Source organism: Dipodomys merriami, unplaced genomic scaffold, assembly GCF_024711535.1.
Source record: "Dipodomys merriami isolate MVZ:Mamm:240054 unplaced genomic scaffold, mDipMer1.0.p SCAF_50, whole genome shotgun sequence".
In the NCBI taxonomy this organism is placed as follows: Eukaryota; Metazoa; Chordata; class Mammalia; order Rodentia; family Heteromyidae; genus Dipodomys; species Dipodomys merriami.
The window spans coordinates 8,023,450-8,042,307 of NW_027206069.1; the positions used below are offsets into that span (position 1 = coordinate 8,023,450).

Genomic DNA, 18,858 nt, shown 5'->3' on the forward strand with positions numbered 1-18,858 from the left:
GGGAACTCTCCCTGAGTTTCTTTTGCTCAAGGCTAGCACTCTACCACATGAGCCACAATGCCACTTCTGGCCTTTTCTGTGTATGTGGTACTGAGGAATAGAATCCAGTGCGTCATGCATGCTAGGCAAGCACTCTGCCACTAAGCCACATTCCTAGCTCCTCATGCCTGTTTTTTCTTAAAAAGATTTTTAAAATTATGCATGCCTTTCTTACCTCCTGTCCCCAATTCTCCCTATTTAGCCAAAATTTAATGCCTGTACCTCAGAAGATACTTGATATACTGAAGTGAGGTCTTCCCATGGCTTCTATGTAATAAACTTCTTTTCTCTGTCCTTCACCATATCTCTTTATTTGCATATGGAGGTGAATGGCGGACTTAATTTGGCACTACTGGACTTTCAGTCTGGGGTCTAAAACCCAGTTTTAGCACCAGCCCAACAGAGCTAGACAACTGAGGACTTAGCCATGTGTACCATCTAGGGGTTGCTAAAAGGAACTTGAGTGGTGGACATTTAGGGGGTAGAGGCCAAGGAATGAACTAGAGATACCTAAAGATGGCAGACACCTGTCAAGGATCACTGTGGCTGAACCATCCCCACTGAGGGGATGGTTTAATTTCCAGTAGAGGGCACCAAAGACAGGCTGCAACAGCACCACAGCTGGTTCTTGGGAACTGACTAACAGTATACTAAGTTTTTATTTGTTTTTGCCAGTCCTGGGGCTTGAACTCAGGCCTGAGCACTGTCCCTGAGCTTCTTTGCTCAAGGCTAGCACTTTACCACTTGAGCCACAGCACCACTTCCAGGTTTTTCTGCTTATGTGGTACTGAGGAATTGAACCCAGGGCTTCATGCATGTTAGGCAGGCACTCTAGCACTAAGCCACATTCTCAGCCCCCCCCCCATCCCCACAAATATTTTGCATATACAAAGTACCTGATCCTCACTACAACCTCTAAGAATGTAGCATTATCCTCATTTCATAGATGAAATAATGAATATTAGGAAGGGTTCCTTGCCTCCCTTACCAGTGTGCTCTGGACACTTTCTCTTCACTTGATCTTTCTCTTTCCTTTTTTTTCTCTATACCTCCACTGCCTCTTTCTGCTAAGGTCTCAATGCTTAAAGAGGTGCACCTCTCTGCTGGTGCCTTTCAATAGCTAGGTTTACTTCTTTTTTTTTTTTTTTTTTTTTTTTTTTTGCTTATGTGGTGCTGAGGAATCGAACCCAGGGCCTCTGGCATGCAAGGCAAGCGCTCTACCACTGAGCCACCTTCCCAGCCCCGGTTTACTTCTTTTCTATAGCCTGTACAATCCTCAATGATGCAGACTTCTTCACCCTACTGAGCATAGAAAGTCCAAGCCTCTTCCACCATCCTTGCTCACTCTTGATTGGGTATGTTGGATCAGGTCTGTCCGGGCAAGTAGCAGATGCAGGCCTGAGAAGCTCACGCACATCATTGCTCCCAGAGGCGCCAAAAGTGGAATCAACAACAGACAAAGCTCCCCTTCAACCCTATGATGAAAGCCCCAGGAGCTTCTCAGCTATTAATTGACCTGTCACTGCACTCACAGCTCAAGTGGGCACTCAGCATGTCTTTACTGAATGACTTATTTTGGAATAACTTTTTCCAATGATTGCCAACCCTTCTGTTACACAGGTTATATGCAGGTGCTAGGGTCTGAAAAATCACAGGACTTTTTATATTCTCTGATAATCCACCCAGAGGGACATTTCCAGCAGCACACATTAAAATCTTTGTCCCCTCCCCCTTATCTTCAGCTTTGAGATTTAGTTCGAACTTGTCCCCCAAAAAATGTTTTTCAACACCCATCTACATAATACTAGTATAGTAGAGAGACGGTTAATTATTATGAAGTACAAAGCAGCAACTAAAAGTGAAGGAGACAGAATAGGGAGGGGGAAAAAGGCCAGCTGAAGGCTCACATCTGTAATGCTACCTACTTGGGAGATGGAAGATCATAGTTCAAGGACATCCTGGGCAAAAAGTCTGTGAGACATCACCTCAACCAATAATAACTGGGAATGTGTCCCTGTCATCCTACTTACAGAGAAAGCAAAAGCAGGAAGACCCCGGTGGATAAACAGGATAGCCTATTAGGAAAATATCAAAAGCAGAAAAGGCTGTCGACACGGCTCAAGTAGTAGAGCAAAAAGTCATGAGTTCAAACCCTAGGACCACTAAAACAATTTAAAAAGGAAGGAAGGAAAAGAAAAAGGCCAATTTAAGAACAATATGTATTAGGTTAAAACAAAACCATATCAACAAAAATGCACTAGTATCACAACATGGATATCGTCATTGGAGCTATCCTCTCGCGTATTGAAAGAAAGAACTTACAAACAGGACAGCCAAAGCTATAAACCTCTAAGAACCTCACAGCCTTGGATTAGCAATGACCGGTTCGGCACACAGTAGGTACTCCGTACCCGAGGTGCTGCTGAAGCAAAAGTGGAAGAACAACACAAGAAAACGCGTTCCTGGTGCACAGCAGTTCGGGATGGAGCCGGAATCGTGCCTAAATCCTAACGAACCCGGAAGCATTCCCACACCAAAGCGCAACACGCGTCATTCCCCCCACCTCCACCTCTACGCTTGCGCTGCACAGGTCTGCAAGCCAGCCAATCAGGTAGCGAGCTTTGTTCTGGCGGCTGGACTTCCTGCTGCAGCACGCACACGTAAAGTGGAAGCCCCGCCCCGGAACTGCGGTGGGCTCTGCAGCTGAGTCGCCACGGCCGGAGTCGAGCGCGAGGAGGCGGCTGGCGAGTCCGCACGGTGAGGGCCCGCCCGGTGAGGCCTGGCGCGGTGAGGGCCGGGTGGAGACCGAGTCCAGCTCCGGAGATCCTGGGGCTCCTACCATGGACTTTCCCCAGGGTGTTGAGTTCCCTGGGTTCCCTGGGCCTCCCTGGGAGGCCGCCGGTTCCGGGTACCTGGCCGAGCTGCGTGGCTGTCCCCCGCGTTCGGTACTCCTCCCTGGGGCGTCCGAGCCCGCAAGCCTCACCTTTGACGGGGGGGGGGGTGTCTCGCGCCGTGCGGTACTTGAGGGGGGAGCGAGACCCTGGAGTGCACGGCAAGTCGCGGGTCTTCGCGGCTTCGCCCGACCCCAGGGCCAGGCACCCTGACTCTCCTTCCCCCCCCCCTCCGACCCCACCCGTGTCGTCTGTGCGCCCCGCCGGTCGGTGGTGGTGGGATTGTCAGTGGAAACAGGTTTGTGCGCGTGCGCGGCGGGCCCCGCCCCCGCCCTCGTGCTGGGGGCGCCATGCTCCGGGAATTTGACGTGCGTCACTGGCTCCTTAGGCCCGAGAGCCCGGGGCTCATCCTCACCCCAGGATGCCCGCGGGGAAACTGAGGCCCCTGACACCCTCGCGCACAACACCCACACCCGGAACCCGGCACGCGGCGCGTCCAGATATGAACCGACGTTTATCTTTGGTTTTTCTGCAGAATCGATTCTTGTCTGCTCCAAAAACAGGAGAGCCCGGATCAAGTTCCACCCAAACGAGTTGCGCTCCAAGGTTCTTTTAAATGACTTAAAATGGAATGACAAAAGTCGGATGGGTTTTTAACAACCATTTGGCAAAGGCCATATCATGATGGAACCAGGCATTTGTCTTCTTAAGAGGGAAGCTCAATGCATCTTATTATTTTTAAGTGATCTTTAAGTAGTTGTACGAAGGGGTTTTGATTCTACAAATCTATGTTCCATGCATCTTGGTCAGTGTTCTTCCATCATTCTCCCCCATCTCTTCTAACTCCACCCATTCCCTCAAGTTACCTGGTTCCATTTTCACATCTGTATAATGACTGTATTTGTCCACCTTTCTTCTCTCCATTTGCCTATCCTTCTCCCCTTGACACCCCCCCCAAAAAAAAGTTTCAGTTTTCTGGTATTCATTTGTTGAGATTGTTTCTTAGTTGTTTAAAGGAGTTACACCAGGAATCTTCCTGAGTAGACTATAGTCTGTTTGTTTATGTATAGATGCATCTATACATAACTTTTTTTAATAACTTGGATCTAATGTCCACATGTAGTGCACTTTTAATGAAGAATACCCCAAATCCCTAACATACAAGCAAAAAACACATCTCAGATCTTCATTCTCTGCAGTGTGACCTCTGTATGGCAAGCCTCATTTGCCCTACTTTTCATAGTTTAAATTACTTGTATAAGCCATAAAAATCCATATTATCACATCCCTCCCCCTTTTAAAGAGCAAAACAAGCTTCAGAGCCGAGTAAGAAGCCCTGTTTAAGCCCCCCCCCCACACACACACATTCATGTTGGATCTGGAATCTGCGTTTAGTTCCTAATGCTTAATAGGTTGCTTAGAGAATATCTGTTGCCCCTGAACACTATTCTTTTACATCACCACCTAAAGGAACATTGTTTTTCTTCTTTCCAGCAACCATGAAGTTGAAGGAGACAAAATCAAGGCATAAACCATCAAGTCGTGACAAATTTCAGACAAAGGGCATCAAAGTTGTAGGAAAATGGAAGCAGGTGGAGATCGATCCAAATGTATTTGCAGATGGACAGATGGATGACTTGGTGTGCTTTGAGGAATTGACAGATTACCAGTTGGTCTCCTCTGGCAAGAATCCTTCTGGTCTGTTTTCTGAGCAGTCTCCCAAGAAGAGAAAGGCACAAGCTATTTCAGAGGAGGAGGAGGAGGAGGAGGAAGAGGGAGGAGGAGAGTCTAGTAGTCCAAAGAAAAAGATGAAATTGAAGAAGCATAAAGATGGACTGGTTACCGAAGGAACCGCTGCTCAGAAAGAGTTGGAAATCAAAGGTGCTGGGCCAGAGCCCCAGGGAGAAGATATTGTTTGTTCTGATCCAAAGGTAGAGGAGATGGTATCAGACAGCCTAGTACAGACTGTTCCAAAAAAGAAGAAAAGCAAAGGGAAAAAAAAATTACAGCCTTCTCAAAGCACTGTAGCTAAGGTGCCCAAAACAGCAAAGACATGGATGCCTGAAGTGCACGACCAGAAGGCCGATGTTTCAGCTTGGAAGAACCTGTTTGTGCCCAAACCTGTTCTCCGAGCACTTAGCTTTCTAGGCTTCTCTGCGCCAACACCAATTCAGGCTCTGACCTTGGCACCTGCCATTCGTGACAAACTGGACATCCTTGGTGCTGCTGAGACAGGTAAGGGAAGATCTGGCCAGGGCAGGAAAGCTGATTTGAGTCTAGAGCTGCTAGTAGGCTGGAAGATTGGGGGAGGGGGGTCTGTTAGCATACCCACAAAAGCAATGGTGAATAAAAGTGTTGAGAGGTCAGCCATCTCTGGTCTGAAATTTGCCCCTTCTTGATTATGGTACTCAAATTTCTCTATGAACTCCTATAAAATGAAGATAAAATCACCACTTGTTGCAAAGGGTAAATGCTAAAGTTTATACAGTACGTTATAAGTATTAGGCAAATGGTATTTTTCCCCCTGTTCTTTAGCCTTTTCTAAATAAGGCTCAGATCAGTCTGCTGAAGAGAGAGAGAGAGATCTTCACTCGTGTAGTAAGGAAAAAATTGTCTTTAATCTCAAGAAGTTGTTCAAACTTAAAAAGAGTTGCTATGGGAGTTGATGAGTTTCTTCTCATTGGAAGATTTGAGTGTGCTGAATAGTCACAAGAAAACATACAGCCTTGTTTTCCCTCCTTTATTGGTTTCATTATCTGGGTATCACAGTCATCACTGATGTCCTCAGGTATTAAACTTCTTGGGCTGGCCTAATTATATATTTTCTCTGGCAGCCTGGCCTGGAGGAACTTGTAGAGTAGAAGGACTGGTCAAGTGATTTATGACTTATTTCATTGTTCGTTATTCTGTGGGAAAAATAAACTGCACACAAAAGTATGCACATCTTTTGACTGACATGTTTTGTTTTGTTTTACTTGTAAGGAAGTGGGAAAACGCTTGCCTTTGCTATTCCAATGATTCATGCAGTGTTACAGTGGCATAAGGGAAAGGCTATACCCATCTCATGTAACACTGGAGTGCCATCAGGAGAGATGAAGACTGAGGCTGAAATCGAAGCTGGTACATTGCCTGATGAGACTGGAACTCAGATTGAAGACCCACTCAGTGAGGCTGGAGCTAAGGCCAGAGCCAAGATTGGTGCCTCTGTCTCAGACCAGGAAGTGGTCTTCCGTAATGATGATGATGATGATGATGCTGGTGAAGGGCCTTCTTCTCTGATCAAGGAGGAGCCTGCCCACGAACAGAAGGAGAATGAAGAGAAGCATGATGAAGAACAGACTGGAGAATTAAATCGGGAGTTGGATGACAACTCTGGTACCTGCAAAGTTCGTCCACAGCGTCCTTTGCTTGGACTGGTTCTAACTCCCACTCGAGAGCTGGCTGTCCAGGTCAAACAACATATTGATGCTGTGGCTAAGTTTACAGGTGAGGTTTAGTTGTGCTTAATACTTCCTAAGCAAATCTTAGATGTGAGGTAGTCCAGATGGCTCTTGCTGTCTGGGGAATCCATCCTCAACTGCCATAGAATTAAGCCTTCATTTTGCTTTTCCTTCTCTCCCATCAATTAAATGTGGTTGTCTGGTTCATTTTGTGTATTTGGATAACTATATAATCATTCACTTACATGGCTACTGGTAGGGTTATTTGCTTATGTTCCAGTCACTAACCAATTAGGTTTTCAACTGTTTTGTTGCCAAGGGTTAGTGTTTTCCTATTGATTTGCTTATAGTGAGTTGCTGGTAAAAGGCACTTAAAGACATTGAGGGAGGAAGGGGGCAAAGCTCTGTCCAGTCTAACTTTTTGTCTTCTGCAGCACCTAGCACAGGAGGTAACATCAGTAAATGTCTAGTTAAGACTTTAATAAAATTTTGTGATGACCATAGGTGATAGTATTGAGAGTAATAAGTAAGAAAAGAGGGATAGAGGGATGAGGAACAAAGATGGAAGATCTGAGTCTAATTAAGGTGAAAGAATTTCACAGCCAGGAGCTGGTGGCTCATGCCTGTAATCCTAGCTACTCAGGAGACTGAGATCTGAGGAGCGTTGTTCGAAACCAGCCCTGATAAGATAGTCTGTGAGACTCTTATCCCCAATTAACCAGCAGAAAACTGGAAGTGGAGCTGTGGCTATATGCATGCTAATAAGGATTCTTCTTACACCTGTCTTGGGGCATGAACTCGGGCTGAGTGCTCTCCCTGAGATTTTTTTTTTTGCTCAAAGATAGCATTCTACTACTTGTCACAGCTCCATTTCCAGCTTTTTGGTGGTTAGGTGGAGATAAGAGTCTCATGGATTTTTCCTGCCCCGGCTGGCTTCAAACCATAGTCCCCAGCTCTCGGCCTCCTGAATAGCTAGAATTACAGGCGTGAGCCACTGGAGTCCAGTTCTTTTTCTTTTCTTTTCTTTGTTTTTTAAGAATCAAGTCCTATAGAAAGTAATTTGAGTTGAATGTAGTGGCCCACATCTATAATCGCAGCACTAGGGAGACTGAGACAGGAGAATTGAAAGTTCAAGGGTACCTTGGGTTACATAAAATTACTGTCTCAAACTCGGGTACTGTTTTCTCAGTTCTTCCAAAGAGGCTAAAGCCCTTCTAGACACATAGGGGATTAACTTACTGGATATAATTGGTGCTTGGGGTAGAGATTAACAACTGCCAGGTTGTGTAAATAAAGTTTCATTGGAAACTATCTTCACCGATGGCTACATATCACCTGTGAGTGCTTATTACTTCTATGTCTGCTTTTTTGCTACAATGAAAGAGTGGAGGTCAGTAATGTTTGCTAGTGAGCTTTGAAGGAAAAAATAGCTGATCCCTGCCTTAAGGTAAGAACTTAGTTTTCTCGGAATTCCTTAGAGGCAGAGTGCTCAATGTAATTTTAATTTTATACTAATAAAAGCATTTAATTACCAAGATCTTAGTGAAGTCACTTTGCTTTACCTGTATGATACTACAGGTGATTACTGAGAGAAGTCCTCTATTAGGGAGAAAAACAATCCTGGGTACTAGAAGAGCTTCAGATTCCTTCCAGTTGAGGAGCTGAGAAGGGTTTCCTAGCAGTTATGTTATAGCTGCAGCTAACTTCCTTCCATTCTGCATTGTAGTGCATGGACCACTGCTCATGTTTCCCAGAGCTTTAGAGGTAAGCATGACTGGGTTCAAGTTCAGCCTTTCTGATGTAATTGGAAAGAAGAGTAGAAAGAAATGAGGCTGGAGGAGTAAACAGGGTCCAAACCACAGAGTTTTGGTAAACCATGTAGGAGTGGGTTGAGCAGTCAGTCCAAGCCAGTCTTTCAGCACTCTCCTGGAGCAAGTAGCACATTAACCATGTAAGAAAATAAGTAGCCAGACTGAACAACAGTGACCCTTATGTTTTCTGCCCACAGGAATTAAAACGGCTATTTTGGTTGGTGGGATGTCCACACAGAAACAGCAGCGCATGCTGAACCGCCACCCCGAGATAGTGGTTGCCACTCCAGGCCGGCTGTGGGAGCTAATTAAAGAAAAGCACTCCCATTTGAGCAACCTCCGGCAGCTGAGGTGAGAGATGAAAACTCTCCCCCTCTCTCTCCACTTTTAGCGACTGAGGGAGAATAGTTGAGGCACAGTGTGATGGAGTGGTTACTGCATATCATGTGGATGGATGAGTGCATTTAGTTGGTAGAAGGAGTGTATATGGTTCCCCTTAGCTGCCATTAGCCTAAGATGTGTCTGTCTATATCTGTAGGTGCCTGGTAGTGGATGAGGCTGACCGGATGGTTGAAAAAGGCCACTTTGCGGAGCTCTCCCAGCTGCTAGAGATGCTTAACGACTCCCAGTACAACCCAAAGAGACAGACGCTTATTTTTTCGGCCACACTGACCCTGGTGCATCAAGCTCCTGCTCGAATCCTGCATAAGAAGCACATAAAGAAAATAGACAAAACTGCCAAACTCGACCTTCTCGTGCAGAAAATTGGTCTGAGGGGCAAGCCAAAAGTCATTGACCTCACAAGAAATGAGGGTACAGTGGAGACATTGACAGAGACCAAGATCCATTGTGAGGCAGATGAGAAAGATTTCTACCTGTATTACTTTCTCATGCAGTATCCTGGCCGCAGCTTGGTGTTTGCCAACAGCATCTCCTGTATCAAACGCCTCTCTGGGCTCCTCAAGGTCCTGGATATCATGCCGCTGACCCTACATGCCTGCATGCACCAGAAGCAGAGGCTCAGAAACCTGGAGCAGTTTGCCAGTTTGGAAGAGTAAGTCAGCCATATCCCAGAGTCCTGGCCTCTAGCCCCAGCATTGGGGGGGGGGGGGGGGGGAAGGGGGGGCTAGGATGAAGGGGAATAAATGGTAGGAAGCTCTCTTGTACCACAGAGCCCTTTTCAGCAAAAGTCTTCTTGTATTTATTAAGCACAGTATTTGGAATCCAAAGCCCTGTGATACATGATCACATCCATCCACTTCAAACATCTTAAGTTCTGGTTAAGATCAAGTCCTGAGTCCTTCCTAGCTGGAAGTAACTTGTCTTGTTTAACTTCATTTTCTTGTAGTTGGGTTAATACTAGAAGCTCCCTGAAAGGATTATATGGATAAAGTGATTGAGAATTCATGCAAGTGTTTAGAATGGTCTCTGGCACATAGTATGTGCAACAAGTCTGTCAGACTCCAGAGCACCATGCATGCTGTTTTCCCATCTGCCTTTGAGTTAAACTGATACTCAAGGAGCAGGGTGCACATTGTTTGAGGAGGGATAAGGAAGTCTGTGTGACTGGAGGGAATTAGTGGGAAGGTGCTAGGAGATGAGGCCACTGACCCAATGCACAGATGGTTTCATTTAATTTTCTGAATGCCCTTCTGTCATTGTAGAGAATGGCACATTGGTTTGTGTCAGTGAGACACAGGTTTGGATCTTGACTTCATACCTAAAAGGCTTGTACTAACTTGGAAGTTCATCTTCTGAGCCTTGATTTCTTAATTTACAAAAGGGAGATTCTAGTATTTTTTCATAGGGTGGTTGTTAAGGATGGTAGTGTTGAGAGTGCTAGCAGGTGGGGAGAATTTGACTAATGATTATTACTTATAATTATGGATTTCTGTCTGTCTCTGCGACAGCTGTGTTCTTTTGGCAACAGATGTCGCTGCTCGGGGTCTGGATATTCCTAAAGTCCAGCATGTCATCCACTACCAGGTAGGGCCATAAAGGCATCTTTCTACATTGACTATGGGGTGTTTTTTAAAGCATCGGTTAGGAGAGGGAGGAGCAATTATTGGTCTGTAGCTCTCTGAAACAGCTATTAACTGTCATCTAGTCTAGTGCTCACTGCTGCCACTTCTGGAACACAAATGAGATCCAGACTAGAAAAGATTGCTTGGCATTATCCAATGTCAGGTAGCCCTCTTCTCCAAGCTACTTTATCATTGGGTCTTAGATTTTTCTTAAGATGGGTAATAAGTATGTGCTATAGTCTGTTTTCTGTTGCGCTAATATAAAAGATCTAGGATTGGTTTTGGCTCTTAACAATGCATGCTGCAGAGTCCAGGAGCATGGTATTCATACATGCTCAGCTTCTGTGGGAATCTCAGGGTGGAAAAGCAAGCAGGTGGCAGGTGTAGAAGTTGAGCATAAGGCAGGCATAGGAAACATAGATTGATGCTTACAACAGTACTTTCTCATGGTAACCAGTCACTCAACAGCAGGAAATCATTCCCTTGAGACAGCCTGGTCCCAAATACTTCCTCCTAAGCCTCGCCTTCTGGCACTCTGAGGAATTAATCGTCATCGTGAGTTTCAGTGGGGACAAACCATATTCAAACCATAGTGTAAGAGGTTATCCTGGCACCAAGAATTAGAATGGGGTAGTTAAGACCTCCCTTGGCTTAAATTCCAGCCATGTAACTTGGTGAAGCTATTTATCACTGTTCCTCAATTTTATCATTTGCCAAATGGCAGTTGTTATACTTGAGGTCCTTTGTAAGGCAAAATAAGTTAATGTGAAGGACTTAAGAAGTCACTTGGCACATCATGAGCACTAAATGTTTAGTGGCAGTAACATTAGTATGTGCACCTAGTGAACGTCTGTCTGCACATACTTGTGTCAGGGTATGGGCTCTGGAGTCAGCCTGCCAGGGTTTGAACCTCAGCCTGATGCCACAGTTGTCTTACTTGGGGAAGGTTATTTAGCACTTCTGTTTCAAGTATCATTGTAAATTGAAAATAAAATGCCACCTGCCTCATAGGATTGTCATGACAACTAAGTTGAGCTGATGGTCAAGCATCTGAGTAAAGGTTGGCTATTACAACATTTGAAGGTGGGAGTGGGGGAGAAGGGAGATGACTATGGACATAAAGCAGAATGTACTAGGAGGTTTAAAAAACAAGTATAATAAGAGAGAAAGGCTGAGAGGAAGAATTTGGACATGCAGAGGAATGAAAGAGTTTGGACCTGTGCATATGTGGGCCTGTAGTAGTTGAGTGGTTCCTGGGGCCAGGTCACTGAAGGTCCCCAGCGTTAGGGCCAGGAGCTAGATCTTCATTCTGACACTGAACAATGGCAAGTAGATCCCATTTCTAGAACTGTGGTGAGGAGTTGATAGTAGCTGTTCAGGGTGTTGTGTTGAAAAAAAGATACTGGGCTGTTACCTGGTTCTGGTGGAGGGGCTGCCGAGTGCCTCGGGAACAGAGGAGGAGGGCATCAGCACCCATGCACTCGTATATCTACTAGCAATTGGGTTGGATGCAGTATAGCCCAGCGGCAGCATGCTGGCTCATTTCAACTTCTTCACTTCAAATCCTGCCTCCACCATTTCATTGGGTACCCCAGGGGGAATCATTTGTCCTCTGTGTTTTAGTGTCTGGTCTATAAAATGAAGATGAAGTATTTGTTTTATATTGTTATGAAGAATGCCGAATACTTAGAATTGCCTGGCCTAATACAGTCACTCAGTAACTACTGGATGTGAGTACCATCAGCGGTCACCTCTGCGAAGTTTGTGAAGAATCTGAATTTTCTTCAGCTAGGGATTATTACCATCACAGCTGAGAATTCGGACAACACTGGTGTCAGGGGAAGTGTGAGTGGTGAGGGCTCAAGATCAGATAAGAAATGACTGGCCAGGTGGAGCCAGGCCAAGGTGAGGGCCGTGAGAAGCGTAGAGCATACAGTGATGGGATTAGGGGACACGGACAACTGGGTCCACTGACCTACTGCCTAGCCAGCAGGGAGGAGGCTTTGGATTGGGAATGTGGCCATGAGAGGAAGAGGAGTGTCTGTAGCCAGCCCTCACAGCAGCACCATCACCCAGCCGCGTGCTGATCCCAGTTCTTGATTTGACAGGTCCCTCGCACTTCAGAGATTTATATCCATCGAAGTGGTCGAACTGCTCGGGCCACCCGTGAAGGCCTCAGTCTGATGCTGATTGGGCCTGAGGATGTGATCAACTTTAAGAAGATTTATAAAACACTCAAGAAAGACGAGGACATCCCACTTTTCCCTGTGCAGACAAAGTATATGGATATAGTGAAGGTGAGAGTCCAGCCCTGGTGCTGGGGGGGGGGGGCGGGCGGCAGGGTGGAACTCTGGGTTCCCTTAGAGCTTCTTGTGATGATGCCCAGCAGCCACCCCAGGAAACTTGACAACAAGACTTGTGAAAAGGCTGCAAGGGTCAGGACGGAGAAATGAGGGGAGTGACCAAAAGTGTGACACATTTTCTTCTCTCATCCATAGCTATTATTTAGTTGTCTGCCCTTAAAGTCTCCATATCCCTGCCTCTCACCCCTCTGGACATTGCATGAGCATGCTAGCTGCACCTGAGGGCAGCAAGGGAGTTGGTTCTCAGACAGATACTGAAGGTCTGGTACATTCTCAAGCAACAGAGCCAGTGCTTCCCAGCTTTGATGTCTATTTTAACTGAGTGGGTATTCACTGTGAGTGCTCCTTATGATGTACCATAGTGTATCGGATGCCAGAGTGGGGTAGTCCCCTCCCCAGAGGTTCACCCGCTTCTGAGACAGCCCAGTCCATGGGAAAGTTCAGGCACTAGTGGAGCATTGTCGTGGGAGAATAGGTTTCATCCTGCAGCAGAAATATGGAGAGGCAGAGAGCAGATGGAGTTCCAGAAATTATGGGAGCAGCTTCTGTGTCCTTGTCCTTGTCCCATGTCATCATTCATGGGGAGCGGGGGTGGACAGAGAGCAAGAGATGTCCTGTTACTGAAGTCTAACATCAGAGCCAATGATGGTGGGAGTTAAGGAAACCAGATATGTCATCTGGAGTTTTCCTTGGTTTCACTGTGGACCACCTGTAGGTTGGCAGTCATGCTGGGACAGGCTTGAAGAGGTATAGTTTATTGTTGAGAAGGCTGTCTTGTGATTATGTGTATGCACATGTGTGTACATAATTGCCCATATAAGTGCATTTCATAGGAAGTGAGCTGCATCTCAACACGTTTTTTAAAAATAATGGGGGTTCAAGGCATGGCTCAGTAGAGTACTACTCGATGAGCAAAAGCAGCATGTACTGAGTTTGAGTCCTGGTCTCTGACCTGAAAGAAAAGAAACAAAAATATAACTTTGGTGAGGTCTGAGTCCCCTGTTAGACAAATATTTTTTGTTACTGCCCCTCAGGAGCGAATCCGTTTAGCTCGGCAAATTGAGAAAGCTGAGTATCGAAACTTCCAGGCTTGTCTGCACAACTCTTGGCTTGAGCAGGCAGCAGCTGCCCTGGAGATTGAGCTGGAAGAAGACATGTACAAAGGTAAGGCCTTGGGTTGGTGGGGGGCCTAAGGGACGTACATTTCGCTTTTCTTGTTTTCCCTTTCAACTTCTGCCTAGTTGGAGCCATCTAAACTTCCATGGTCCTGTCAGAATCAGCAAGGAGCCCTTTCCTTCTTGCATCACAGCCCCTAGTCCTGGATTAGCCTAGATGAACCCAGTGCCCTTAGTTCCTAATGTCCTAGACTCCTAATGTCTTGTCTGCCAAGCCCTCTGCTGCCTCTGCTTCATATGGATTGCCGTGGAGCCTAGCACAGGGAGAGCACAGGCTCTCCTCTGGCCACACAGCCATGTTTGGTTCCCCTACTCCCTTAACTGAGACATGTTATTTAACTTCCCTGTTGTGCCCATTTATTTCCTCATTGGTAACATGGAACTAATAGGGTGGTAGTGAAGATTAAAGAGTAGAAACGTCCAACAGTGCCTGGCAATAGCAGGTGCGTGATACATTTTAAGTGGTTATGTAGTATGAGTTCCTACTACACCTGCCTTCCATGCCAGCAGAGCATCTCGTTTGATCTCTGCAGTTTCATGAGGTAGCAGTTATTACCCTTTCACAGATAGGAACTAGATGCTCAGAGTGAAGGACTTGTGCATGGACCAGCTGCATCAGCTTAGACCAGTAGTCTGAGCCCTACTTTTCTGTGAGGTCCGGGTCCCTGCTTAGGCTGGAAGTGAGAGCTCTACATCTGGAACACCAAAGTGAGAGCCAGCACTCTTCCCACCAGCAATGCACCTCAGCCAAAGTGTTCACATGTCTGTGCCAAAGCCAACACAATCCTTTGGAGCCAAAGCAGTGGCTTGATGACTGGGCTAGTCCTCCTAGCTCTGGCCAGTGGAGGCCCTGACTCTTCTTGAAGATGGCTGGGTAGAGCCTGCACATCTGCATGTAGTCACAGCTCTTTACTGCAGCTCAGGGTAGACAGGTTGCAAGGAAGTAGCCTCTGTCTCCTGAGAGATCTGAGGCTATCAGGTCACCAGATAGCAAGTAAGTATAGGAAGTCAGAAAATTATCTTCTCTCAGGAGACTTGGGTTGTTTCCTTGGTTTGACAGCTAGCTAGCAATATCCTCTTAGGGGACTTCTAATGCTGAGTTGGCTTACCTGTAAACAGGATAATTCTTTGAGGGTTTTCATGGGGAATAAAGGAAAGTGTTCCTACATATCCTTCCTGCATGATTAGAAAGTACAGTTCCTGTCAAGCTAGCTAGCTCAAAGGAAGCAAGATGTTCCACATTCCAGAATAAATAGGGTCTTATTTGTATTGCGTCTCAAGGAGGAAAAGCTGACCTTCAGGAAGAGCGTCGGCGACAAAAGCAGATGAAGGTCCTGAAGAAGGAGCTGCGCCACCTGCTTGCCCAGCCATTGTTCAAAGAGGACCTAAGGACCAAGTACCCCACTCAGTCTGGCCGGCTGCCCCAGCTCATGGTTGCCCCAAGGAAAGGCGAGTCTGCTTTAAGATGCCTCTCCAAACAGAGAAAGAAGCAGCCAAAGGGCCGGCAGCAAGAGTCACCACAGCCAAGTACCAGTGCAAGTTAACTGCTCCCGCTCAGTGTTTGGTGCCTGCTCAGTGGTGTCTGTTCTCTGGTTCTGTGTAAATACTTCCCACCCTTGAGGTTCACTCGACCATCACCTGTTAGAAAAATCTCCCACTCTTCCACCCCTAGCAGGCGGGTCCTCAGCAGGACTTGTGATGTTGTCAAGAATTCTATTCAGCAGCTTAATCTGTCTGTGTTCCAGTGTTTACACGCTTTTTGTGTATTCTGCCTGACTTGCTGAATTAAAACCAATGTTGAGAGGCAGAGCGTCACCCTGATATTTGTAAACTGGAGGGGGGGGGTATTGGCCTTGTCATCAGTTTAGGAACCCCCTTGAGCCAGCACAGTGCTGGTCCCTTGAGAAGGTGGGAATAATGTCCACTGCTTCTGACTTGAGGTCAACACACATTGCTGCTAGATCTTTAGCGAGTGTGCCCTTCCCAGCAGCAGCTCATTTGCTCATCCCACCCTTCTGGGCTGTCTGAGCCACGCTAGGAAGGGGGCAGGGGAACAGGATGTCATCCCTGAGCTTCCTTCACATCATAGAGCTAGCCTGTAACTCCTGTCAGGAGTGGGAGGCCTTTGGATCTGGCTCTGGCCCCAGGCCCTGTCTGTACTCCCCTCTGACAGAATGGCCTCATGCTAACAATTTTACATACAGCCTTCTGTTCCTTTTTGCAAATAAGCTTTTCCCTCAGCCTGTAAATCCTAGGGCAGGACGGAGAGGGACAGAGCCGACTGAGTGCTTGTGCTGCCCTCCTAACACTGGCCACACTCCCTGCTCCTCGGGCAGAGGTCTGGTAGAAGTGTACATTGTGTGAAGTGACCACTGGTGTCACCCAGCTGCCACAACCTGGGAGGGCAGAGTTCCAACAGCTGTCTGGATTTTCAGACACATGTTCATAACATGATAGAACTGATTGGCTAGGAGGTCCCATGGATTTTAAGGTATACCAGTAGACCTAGATAGCTTAAGATCCAAGGAACCTGACCTCCTCAGGATTCCCTAAGCCCCTGAGGGTGATTGACAGGATTCTTGGCTTTGTCCCTAAAGTCAAATTCTGGTGACTCTTATTGACCAAGTGTCAGGCCTTGTTTTAGGTTTTTTTTTGTTTTTTGGTTACATGAGACTTGAACTCAGGGCCTGAGCGCTGTCTCTAAGCTTTTTTGCTCAAGAGTAGCACTCTGCCACTTGAGCCACAGTTCTATTTCCTGGCTTTTTTTGGTACTTAACTGCAGATAAGAGTCTCACTAATTTTACTGCCTGGGCTGGCTTTGAACAACAGTCCTCAGATCTCAGCCTCCTGAGTAGCTAGAATTACAGGTGTGAGCCACCCGTGCCCAGCCTAGACATTTCTATTTTAATTACAATTTAGATGTCCTTAAGGCCAAGACCCACATCTTAATATTCATTTTTAGAGTTAAGGAAGCACAAAGGATTTGGTCAGGGTGAGCAGGGAAATACAGCCCAGTGGTTAAGCACTAGTCTAGCACAGGTGAGGTCCTGGGTTCTATCCCACACACAGCCAATCACCTAAGACCTGCTCAGCATTACACAGAATCACAACCCAGGCATCTTTCATCAGGGAAGCTGCTCCAATCTTAGGAGAGCAGTCACAATAGGGTCAGCAGGGAATGTCCTTCCCTTTGACCCTAGTCAGTTTTTGCCCTGGATGACAATGCAGAAACAGCCAGAAGTGCCTCAGCCTGGGAGTTCAGCTCCTGGTAGCCATCAGTAAAGGACAGTAGGGTCCTTCACATCCCCAATGATGCAAGGCAGCTCCACAGGGTAGAGGAGCAGGCTGGAGGCGGGCCACTTGTCCCAGGCCAGAAAGATTGAGCCAGGTTTTGAGGCTTTCTGCAGTAGTGTAGTGAGGCTCAAGCAGCTTCTTGCGTTCTTGATCTGTCCTTCTATGGACTTCTACTCATAAACCAATAGTGTCCACAGGCTGGGTCGCTTGGGTATATGCCAGGCACCCAGTATTAAGAAGCCATGACGAGTTATTTGTGGAAGCCATTTTAATTGTAGGACAATGTTCTCATCTATGTGCAGGGATGCTGTACAGCTTGGCCCTGAGTACTAGTGAACCTCCGCCCACTCACCACCCCATCTCAGGCTGTATGCTTGTCTCTGTTCCCCTGTGGCTCACACTGGCCAATGACTGCAAGGTGGCATGCTTCTCCAGCCAGCAATGCCCTCCCTGCTGGGAGGGTGGGCTGGCATCTAGTAGAGCACCCTGTGTCAGGCATTCATTGTCACATGCATGTTATTCCCATTTTAAGCAGCAATCCTGGGGTGTATAGGTAATGTCTGATTCACAAATGGGGTTGGAGCTCAGAGAGGTGAAGGGACTTGGCTAAGATCATACAGCTAGTAAGTGGCAAAGCTGAGATTTGAACCATGATTGTTTGGTTCTAGAGCCCTTTTATTTGTGTTCATAATAGGTGTCCTGCCCAAGTTAAGTGAACTGCTATCCCTGCTGTTAAATATTCATACCAATTGTTTCCTCTGGAAAGAAATTTTCATTGTCATGCCCTCAAAGCCTCTTCCTTCCAACACTTGGTCTGGAAGAAGCAGCTCTGTGACCCCCTCTGTGAGGGGGTCATTCAGGAACTGGGATTGACAGTGTGATGGGGCTGAGACCAGCCAGGTGAGAGCTGTGGAGGACTGGGTTTTAGGCGAGTTTCCAGTCCTGTTACTGTTCCCCTGAAGCGCTTTCCATTAGAGACAGAAGTCAGGACAAATTTGGAGGAAATGAGGGTGCTGGTCCAGATCTGGCTGTCGGCTTTGCAAAGAAGGGAGAAAAACAGACTGTGAAACACCCTGGCTTTCCTCTGCCAGAGAATGGGCATCAATCCTAACACACTCATTGCTGGAAGAGAGTCCGGGATGGGTGTCAGCAGCGCTCTGGCTCAGATGCACAGTAGAGGTAAAGCTGCAAAGGAATGTGCCAGAAGTTCTGTCACAGGACACTCCATAAGCCTCTGGATCCAGGCTGCTCTGAACTCAGCAGCCCAGGTTACCAGTCAGGCCCCATGTGCATGCCCTTCCATTTGGAAACGGATGCCCTGAAGATGACAGGAGATGTGGAATGTGTACCCTTACACATTACAGGGAATTTGTCAGGGACCCCAGCATGCCTACTAAGAGCAGGCAGTCAGGATTTTATTCTTGGGGAAAAGTGACACACTAACTTGAACCAAATGCTAGCTGAGGTCATTGTGGGCTCCAGGGCCCCAACCTGGACCTGAAGAACCAGAACATCTAAGTGCGGTTGGCTTTCACCGAGGCAAGAAGCATAGTACGAACAGGAGTCTGCTCCGCAGCCCTCGTGCGCACTGTCAGCAGACTCCCATAGTAGCACCAATAGACTACAAATCCCTGCAGAATGAAACCTGGCTAAGGCAGGCCCCAAAAGGCACCCCACATTGTCGGGGGTCTGCAGCACCTTGGCCCTGCCAGGTTGATTGGTTCCTGATGGGTGCCCTCTCACCTGCCAGCTCAGGGCGGGCTCCTAGAGCACCTGAGACAGCAAGTGAGAAGCTATTTAAGGAGCATGTCTGGGAGGCTG

At 47.0% G+C, this 18,858-nt stretch overlaps 1 protein-coding gene across 5 annotated transcripts; it reads left to right on the plus strand.

Annotated features, from left to right (window-relative positions):
• The first annotated feature begins 2,699 nt into the window (after positions 1-2,699).
• On the plus strand, positions 2,700-15,550 carry LOC138810488 (ATP-dependent RNA helicase DDX24-like). Of its 5 annotated transcripts, none has more exons than XM_069997669.1 (10): positions 2,700-2,796; positions 3,466-3,536; positions 4,425-5,165; positions 5,913-6,416; positions 8,379-8,532; positions 8,720-9,235; positions 10,092-10,167; positions 12,314-12,502; positions 13,603-13,732; positions 15,025-15,550. In XM_069997669.1, the coding sequence occupies exons 3-10, from the start codon at positions 4,430-4,432 to the stop codon at positions 15,285-15,287; spliced, it is 2,568 nt and encodes an 855-aa protein (XP_069853770.1). In that variant the 5' UTR covers positions 2,700-2,796; positions 3,466-3,536; positions 4,425-4,429; the 3' UTR covers positions 15,288-15,550. The 5 variants fall into 5 exon arrangements, with proteins under 5 accessions (XP_069853770.1, XP_069853773.1, XP_069853772.1 ...); XM_069997672.1 differs by having other exon boundaries at positions 3,466-3,523; XM_069997670.1 differs by having other exon boundaries at positions 2,793-2,811.
• The last annotated feature ends 3,308 nt before the right edge of the window (positions 15,551-18,858 follow it).

Excerpts from the sequence above, each read along its gene's own strand:
- LOC138810488 (XM_069997668.1), top strand. Across the intron at positions 9,236-10,091 it reads CAGTTTGCCAGTTTGGAAGA|CTGTGTTCTTTTGGCAACAG; the intron begins GTAAGTCAGCCA and ends TCTCTGCGACAG. Across the intron at positions 12,503-13,602 it reads AGTATATGGATATAGTGAAG|GAGCGAATCCGTTTAGCTCG; the intron begins GTGAGAGTCCAG and ends ACTGCCCCTCAG.